Source organism: Amblyomma americanum, chromosome 3 (genome assembly GCF_052857255.1).
Source record: "Amblyomma americanum isolate KBUSLIRL-KWMA chromosome 3, ASM5285725v1, whole genome shotgun sequence".
NCBI classification, from domain to species: Eukaryota; Metazoa; Arthropoda; class Arachnida; order Ixodida; family Ixodidae; genus Amblyomma; species Amblyomma americanum.
In genome coordinates, this window is record NC_135499.1 from 174,904,365 (window position 1) to 174,913,597 (window position 9,233).

The 9,233-nt window shown below is 48.3% G+C and overlaps 1 protein-coding gene across 1 annotated transcript; it reads right to left on the minus strand.

Moving 5' to 3' along the window:
• Positions 1 to 1,718: 1,718 nt before the first annotated feature.
• LOC144124276 (solute carrier family 22 member 7-like) lies at positions 1,719 to 3,437 on the minus strand. Its single transcript, XM_077656912.1, has one exon. The coding sequence runs from the start codon at positions 3,435 to 3,437 to the stop codon at positions 1,719 to 1,721; it is 1,719 nt and encodes a 572-aa protein (XP_077513038.1).
• Between the last annotated feature and the right edge of the window lie 5,796 nt (positions 3,438 to 9,233).

A 9,233-nucleotide genomic window follows, 5' to 3' on the forward strand; every position in this document is an offset into this window, starting at 1 on the left:
AGGTGGGCGGGATTTATGGGGGGATCGGGTAGGTGCTGTGAGGGAAGGGCCTGCTCTATTGTTTGGAGGCGGGTGTCATACCGTGCAAGGCTCATCTCAAGGGTGTGCACCATGCGCGTAAATGCCGCTTCAATTTGTTGCTCGAAGCGTTGGGACAGGTGGCCGATGAGGGGATTGAATTTTGCCTCTAGACGCGCGTTCATTTCGGCGAGTTTAGCATCCATGCGGACCTCTAGGGATTGAAGGTTGGTCTGGGTGACGGGTGGTTGCTGTGTTGTGCGTTTCTTCTTGGGTGGGGGTGAGGTGGGGGTTTGGGAGTCCGATTGTTCCATGTTTTCAGTGGGTGTTTTGAGGTAGCAGCGTGGGATGCGTGGGAGGGACTATTGGCGGAAGCGCTAGAGGGGTGGAGGTGGGGGTCTTGATGAGAGAGGTAAGACGACTTACCTCCTCTCGCAGGGCCTGAAGCTCCCGGTCACGGGGGTCCACCTGTGTGGGCGGGGGGGGGGGGGGTTGAGGGCTTGCTGGTAGCTTTGAGACTGTTGCCTGCTACTCTGTCTGCCCAGGAAAGTTGTGGAGGCTGTTAGTCCTGGCGGCGACGAGACGATGAGCGAGACTTGCTGGAACGACGAACGCTGGCGCGGTCCGCGTCTCGCTCCGGTAGCGGGAGGTATGCTGTTGCGGTGAAGCGGGCGGTGAGCGGCGTCCCCTCGCTTTGCAACCTTTTGTACCCGTCATGTGGGCGCCTCCACAGAGTATTCAGGCTGGGGTGCATGCCAGGGTGTCCTCTCGGGGGTGCGGGATACCGCATCTTGAACGGTTGTGCGTACGCTTGTTCCCAACAAAGTCTTCTACTTTGTTCTTTACGTTTCCTTCATTCAGAACGCAGGCTCTCGAGACCGCCCTTGTGGGTCTACAAGGCAGCTCTCAACCCCCTGTCGCTACCCCTACCGCCAAGCGTTATGTCTCGTCATTTCTGATCTGTGCTGCCTAAGGGCGTGTTTCACAGTAAAGAGGCGCTTGTAATTTTAGGATATACAGTGTGCACGGCAGAAATGAGCCGAGCAGTTATCTTTTAAGTCACCATTTAGAATGTTAATTGGACAATCTACTGTCGGAGACGAATGTAAACATATTTTCTTCTTGAACATTTCACATATTGGCAATAACGATATCAATACTCGCCATTTATGCAGAAATTGACATTTTAAATTGGCAAAAAAATTCAGGTCCTAGCGCAATGAGTGCCACGCTGTGTTCACTCGTTGCGGCTCACATGGCGGACGGCTGAAGTGAATAAACTGAATTTTACCACTATGCATCAGAAAATGTCCGTCAAATAGTCCACCTGTTATCTGGAACCACGGATCAATAAGGTTTCCGCGAGCACACCAACTTGCATTCATGACAGCAGACCGTTCATTGTACGTATGTGCGAACACAGCTATGAGAAAAAGGCGGCGGAAGTTTTTCAAAGATTTCCGCAGGTATACTAAAAAGCACTGACACTTGCATAAAGATGGGTCTATAAAAAATCTAGATACAAACAAGGAACGTAGGTCTGACCGAAGCTTCGTAGTAGTCACAGCATGCACCTGCAACCATGCATTTTTAGACCCGAGAAGAGTATGTGGAATCCAGTCGAACACTGTTTTAAAAATAAAATTGCCCAAGAAAAGAAGTAAGTCGAGCGGTCAGCACGGCTTCTTCCTTTCTCGAACTTAGCCGCCATACTGAGAGACACTAAGATGACGGGCGCGTGGGGTCATCGACAACCTCGAGGTCTCGTGGCTGGCCTTGCTCCTGGTCGAATATTGAACTCTAGAATCCAGGCTCCTCTTCATGTGCTCCATGCTGCGGTGGCTCATGTCTGACCTACGCTTGGCCTCCTCCTTTGCGCACTCTACAGTGGTGGCACGAGGCAGTGCTCGCTGTGCGATGATTGGCGTGAAGAGAAGCCCGGCAAAGGCGAACGCTACATCACGACAGCCTATTTGCTGGAGTGCCACAGCAATGAAGGCGGCCACAGCACCCAGGCGGCCACACGCATACAGCCAGCAGGCAGCATTTCCGCGAACGGCCGTCGGGAACAGTTCTAGGACGTACACAAAGCACAATACACCGCCGGAAAAGTACAACGCCTTCGAGACTACAATCAGTGCCTCGGTCATGATCGTGAGTTCTAAGCCACCTACAATACTGGACAGACATTGAAGAGTGCCGAGCAATGAGAACCATACTGTCATGAGAGCTAGCATTATCATCTTTGTTATCAGCAAGCACATGATTGTGCAGGCGATCAAGTTTATGGCAAATGACATCGGATACACCCAATAATCATTGAGGTTCATAGGAGTATATGTTGCGATGAACGCGGTGAACATCACTGAAAAATAAGAGAGACACATCACAAAAGTCCGTCGCTGAATGGAGCAGCCGACGAGCATGTCCTCATCGATGGCGGGCAGGCGCTGAGCGTTTCTCGCGATTTCGTTCTTTAGCTTGTGAATTATGGACGCTGTATGCTCGTATAAAAAGTGGTTGTCCTCGGCTGCAGCGAGCATAACGGCCTCGGCAGACTCCATTTGGTCCGTCGCTACTAGCCATCGTGGCGACTCATCCACGATGCACAGGTACAGTGGGGAGAGCACAGTCGGCAGAAGGAAAATTGCCTGCTTTAGCTTCCAACCTAGTTCAAACGACACAAAGGCGACGTACCAGAGATCTGAAAGGATAATTCCAAGAGTGATAAAGAAGAGAATGTGCAGCGGCCTGTTTTCATGGGTGGTTACTTCGAACAAGCTGACGACTGTCAGGCAGCCCACCACACTGACGCTTCCCGAGGCGAAAAACTTGATGGTAGTGCATATTACGAAGCTTGTGTGCAGACAGCCGATCACTGTGGAAACAGTGAACAATGCGACGGCTGTCAGAAGAACAGGCATGCGGCCTATGCTGTCCGCGATGGGTCCAGCGGCAAACGGAAAGAAGCTAGATCCAGTGTTGTGGACAGCAGTGATTGCCGCCTTGAGCAACCGTCTTTCGCAGACAAGGTTCCACTCACTCACGATGCTCATCCGTTCGCGTTCGTCGCCGTATTCCCATTCTTGGCAGGGGATCGCCTCGGTGTTGTTTGTGTCTTCCGGGATCTCGTAGAGGTAGCATCGGCTCGACCGTCCGTAGGTGCCCTCAGGGACGACCGCGTTCCGCCACGCGACTTCCGAGATGTTCGATATTGCCGGCTGCTTGCACCAGTACTCCACGTCTTTGGAAATCAGCTTGAAGGCGCAGCCGTGGGCGTTCGTCAGGAAAGCAGCCAGCGTGCAAAGCACCAGCAGTCGCAGTTGGAAGATGCCGTGTCCAAAGGCATCGTAGCAATCGAAGGACTCGCTGGTTAGCAGGTCTTTCGACAGAACCCGCCCCGGTATTAGGATGTCCATACTTCAGCAGTAAAGACTCCACTATCGAAAGTGCTTGAGGCGTCTGGAAAAAGGTTCTCTTGGCAGAGCTGCAGGCAGAGGTGCGAGCGCTTCCAGGAAAGCTTCTTCTTCTCCCTCCTCGCAGAGGGTGGGCGCATGTGAATTAAACGTTTCACTCGTCGACCTCGTTTTCTAAGCGGATTAAATGTAGTGTTTTAGTTGTTAGATTAGTGTCGAATATAAAAGCCTTGGGCGCCATCTTACCTCGGAGACATACGGTGTGACGGTGCACGTAAATGCATGCGGTTCGGCTTTAGAATGTTAGAGGCTTATGTCGTGTGCATTTCTCAGGTAGGTATAACAGCACTGCTTCGGTCTATGAGACAAGTGAGCGGAACTGTGTCCCATGGTGCACAACACATTCCAATTATAAGATCACCCTTGCAGGATGGTTATCAAGAAGCACTGATGAACCAGCGTACTAACACTGAGCAAAAAGTTTTAAACCTAGACGCTATATCCTGCTGAACACGTTAAGTTAATGCAACATAATATCCTGCATATTCCTTAATGTAATGAACGCTAACAATAATCATTTAAAACAATTTCTAGAAAGACTCCAAAAAAATAGCTGTAGTAAGTACTGCGTGAATAACTATACAAAAACTAGTGGTAGTATTGGGATATTGACGGATGAAAAGCATTTTTGGGACAAAATAAATGTGATATAGATGATGAAATAAGCATAAAATATAAGAAAGAAGTGAAAAGGATAAAAGAAAAGGAAATTAGAAAAGTGACACAAGATAGCCATAAAATGAAGAAATACAATGGAACGTGCGCGAGGATCTTGCGAAACACGAATACATAAGGACGCAAACCTGAATAATGTTTACAAAATTCGTTTTCATTTCAGACAAGTATTTCATTTTCATTGAAAACTTTATTGAACCAAAAAGGTTGCGTTGTTACCGCCGTGGATGCGGCGTTGGGTCCAGGCTTCAGGCGATGGCCGCGGCTTCGTGCCTGCAGGTGACCTCCAGTGGCCAATCCATCACCAGCCTCTTGACTTCAGGTTCCGAGCTGGTTACCGCAGTCTCCCACTGTTCTTTGTGGCTAATATGCCATTCTGGCCTAGGCTTATGCCTGGGGCATCCGCACATCATATGTGCAAGGTTCCCTTTTGAATCCTTACACATGGGGCACTGTGGTTTAAAGTTACCGCGGTACATTAGGGCTCTTCTGTGTGGGCTAGCAAATGTGCCTGTTTAATGTTGCCTCCAAACAACCTCTTTCTGTTTATTTAGTTATTTATGTGGGGCCGGGTATACTAATCTCTGTTCTTTGTAATAGTTTGTAATCTCCTTGTATGTAGTCATGTGATCCTCAGCTACCTCCCAGGGTTGAGAGCTCATGGCCCGGTTAATGAGACCTCGAGCTTTTTCATGAGCCATTTCATTCCCTGGACGAAAAGAGTGTGATGGGAGCCAGATCAATTTAATCTGGCGAATTTGAATATCTTTTGCCCTGCCGAAGATTTGGTGTGCAATTTTGGGTATTTTTCCTTGTGCAAAGTTCCTTACAGCACTTTTCGAGTCACTCATTATGACTCTACATTGTGTGTTGGTGATCGCCAGGGCGACTACTGCCTCTTCTGCTTCCTCGATGTTGTTTGTGAGGACAGTGGCAGCTGTTGCTTCGTCGTCCTGGTTTACAGCGGCTATCACGCGGCGCTTCCTCTCCTCATGCTTTGCCGCGTCCACGTAGGTTACCTCCATTTGGCCACCGTAATATTTATGGAGGGCTTTAGCTCCAGCCAGTCTTCTAGCTTCGTTTCTCGTGGGGTTCATATTTTTTGGAAGCGGCTTAATTTGAAGCATCGCGAAAATATTCTTCGGTATACGATGCTTCTTGGATTTTTCGGTGACATAGCCAATTTTGAGTTTTCTAATGATTGTTTTGCCGGTTTTAGAGTTAGCCAGTCTCTCCAACTGTGAGATTTTGTAAGCTTCAGTCAGTTGCTCTATGGTGTTGTGTATTCATAACCCAAACAACTTATCCGTAGGCGTAGTTGTGGGTAGGCATAGCGCGATTTTGTATGCCCGCCTCATCAGGGTGTTAATTTTCTCTGTTTCAGTCGGGTCCCGATTTAAATACGGTGCCATATACATGATCCTACTCAGGACGAAGGCCTGAACAAGTCTCCTGGTGTCTGCATCTCTCATTCCTTTGTGTTTATGGGTGATTCTTCTAATTAAGCTGCTGAATTGACCTTAGCAAGAGGCCATTTTCTTGATGGCTGTAGCGTTTTTACCATTACTCTGAATGTAGAGTCCAAGTATTATTTTAAGCTCCTTGATCTCCGGAATTTTGTTTTGCCCCAGAAGTATATCAATGAGTGGGTGTTCTTTAATTCTCGGGAGCCTTATTGTTAGAAGTTCCTATTTAGACGGGGACAGGTGAGTTCAACCCGCTCGGCTTCCCTGACCACTGTTTCCACGTCTCTTTGAAGGGTTTCCTCCAGGCCGGCACCACTTCCCTTGCTGGCCCATATCGTGATGTCATCAGCGTAGAGTGCGTGGGACAGATTTGACACTTTGTTAAGTTCTTTAGCCAGAATTATGAGAGTTATGTTAAATAGGAAGGAATACAAGACTGATCCTTGTGGGGTCCCTCTGCTTCCTAATTTAATGGTTTCACTTTTGAGTTTGTTAATATGTATCTCAGCCGTTCTGTTTTGAAGAAACGCTGGGATATAATTGTATGTGTTCTTTCCTACCCCCCGCGTCCCTAGTGCCTCTAGAATAGCTTCGTGCTTGACATTGTCAAAAGCCTTGACTAAATCTAGCGCTAGTATTGCTCGGGTATCCCTACTGCTTTTTGGGTTAATCACCTCCTCGGACAGCTGCTGCATGACGTCCTGTGTTAACAAGGAAGGCCTAAAGCCCAGCATAGAATCCGGGTATAGGTCCCCTTTGTCCATGTGATGCTGAATTCTGTTTAGTACTACGTGTCCCAAAAGCTTTCCTACACACGATGTGAGAGAAATCGGTCTTAGGTTTTTTAAGTCGTGGGCCATGGCAGGTTTGGGTATCATTATTATCTTTGCGTGTTTCCAAGTATCCGGGATTCTCCCGCTAGCCAACATTGATTGAAGAAGTCTGTGAGATCTTTTACAGACCTGTCATCTAGGTTTCCTAGCGTTTTGTTGGTTACGTTATCTGCTCCCGGCGCCGAGGCGGTGCGTAACTGGAGCAATGCGGCTCTTACTTCCGCCTCCGATGTGTCCTCGTCCATATCCGAATTTGGAGTACCGTTGTATTTCTGATGCGGTGCCGAATTGGTGTCGCCAATATAGATAGGTTCGATTTCATTTAATAAAGCGTCATCTTTAAAACCTGCCTGGTGTATTAGTCTATTTATACCCTTCCTGCTTTCCGCCTTGCTGCTTTCTGAGTCTAATAAGTGCCTCAGCAGTTGTCACGTGTTTTTATTGCCTAATTTATTACTCATATGATCGCAAAATTGATTCCACTGTTGCCTAATTAGATCTCGCGAGTGCTTTTCTATGCTAAGATCCCACTGGTTGATTTTTAACTTCAGTTTCCGGCTGTGCTTTTGCTTTAGCCACTTTTGCATCAAGAAAGCCATTGATTGCCACATGTGTAATATCCTTCTGTCTAGCGCTTGGTGTTATCTCTCTATCGGCACAGATTCTGTTGCTGCAGCAACGTCCCTTTCGAGCTGTCTCAACCAAGTGCTAATATCTTTAGGGGTTTCTTCCTCTTCCTGTTGGGTTCTAATCCGCCTGAATTTGTCCCAATTAGTTACTTTCGCTATTAGTTATTTTAGACAAGTAAATTTATTTTCCGTTAGCCTAAGTAAGATGACGCTGGCGGATTCATCTTTGGCGTAATTGATATTAAAGGCTTGATTTTTCTGTCTTTTGAGCCTTTTGCCCATTCTACTGCTGATTGAACCGTTTCAAGCCCTCGTTGGCAGCCGCACAACCCGCACTGAACAGCATGATGGTCGTCGATCCCACTCCGAATATTTTATTAACGTCTACGGAGACAATCGCTCATGTGGCGGTTGCTGTGAGCAGTATATACCGAGCCATACTCCCGAGAATCTTCCTTGACAATAAAGTTTATCATTCATTCATTCATTCATTCATTCATTCATTCATTCATTCATTCATTCATTCATTCATTCATTCATTCATTCATTCATTCATTCATTCATTAGAGTAACGCGGCGGCCAGCCTATTCATGCAGTGCACGCCACGGAGCACATCCTGTGGTATTTGCGCAGCCGCTTTTTTTGTAATACCAAACGATGAGGACACATTTCCCAGTTTTAAGGCGCGGTCGTAACCCTCCCCATACCGAGCGGCCCGCACGTAGGGACGTCACGTAAAACGACATTTCAGGAAGGCCAAGGCAACGCACGACGCAACACGCTGATTGGGCTGCTTGCCGTCGCGTCACGCATGACGTCATTACAATGCTCTATGAGAGCCCATCGCGCTAAGAGGTCCGAGCATAGTGTGGTCATGAAATACAAAACTCGAAATGACACGTACTCTACGCGGTAAGTAATGGACAATAAACAATATAATATTCCCCACCACGAATATAAGTCTTTATACCATGTGTTATGCAGTGGTAACCACCCTGTGAAATTTTTCTTCTAAGGCATCTTCAATTCAATGCAAAGCTTGGCAATCTTATCGGGTGCAGAACGGATCCCTATAGCCACCCTAAGTGCCTACAAGGTAACTTCGAACGCCTCTTTACACTTGCGAAGCGCATAGCCAACAAGTGCCCTTTACTCGTCGTGGGGCCTGGGGTTACCCACACGACACACCGAAAGGACGCCGGGTTTGGTTAGCCGCGCAACAAGCCGGTCTCTCCCTGCTCACCGACCCTACCCTTCTTACACGCACGGGAAACAGTGTCTGTAAAGACACTACACCAGACCTCACGTTCGCACTTGCCTTCCTCATGCTACATTGTGCAACACTCAAGGGAATCTTGGTAGCGATCACTGCATTATCGAGAGTCTCTTAAATATTCAACTACACCGCAGACCTCCAGGAGGCACCACTTTCAAAAAGTGGGACTCTTTCCGCTCATGTAGAGCAGCCCGCACCTTCGCCCCGATCACGGACATCACCGAATGGTTCAAGCAACCACAAAGCGATGTCCGATCCGTAGCTCGCCCCCTACCAGAGGACTGCCAGAGCGATACAATTGACTCCCGCCTTCTACATGTATGGGAACCTAAAGCAGGCCTAGAGCACGCTCCATGGCAAAGGCAGCGTTAGAACCGGAAACTTAAGCACCGCATCGCCCGTCTTAACAAAGAGAGAGATAGAGGCAGACATCGATCTTGCTCTCATTTCTACATCTGCCACAAAAATTATCTGACTAAATCTGCCATGCTCAACTATGCCATTGGCTACATATCCCGCACTGCTGCTCGTTTACTAGGCTTCTGGCAGCCCCGCCGCCCTATAACCCTCATATGAACGCCAGCACATGCCGGCCTCCCTGGCAACGAGGAGGCTCACTCCTTAGCCCGAGGTCTCACATTCCGGGCGGGAGTCGAGCCCCTTGTACGGGCCGAGGAGCGCCTGCTCTCTGTGTTGTTGTTGTTGTTGGCCTATCAAAAGATGGCACATACCCACACTGGGGGATCGGCCAAGAATCGGGTGGCTATTCACCTGAACGCAGTTAACAAAAAGGAAAAGCACGTGGGAGCATAACACCGGGGAATTTTTCGTCATGAACAGAAAAGGGATGAGTGTTTTG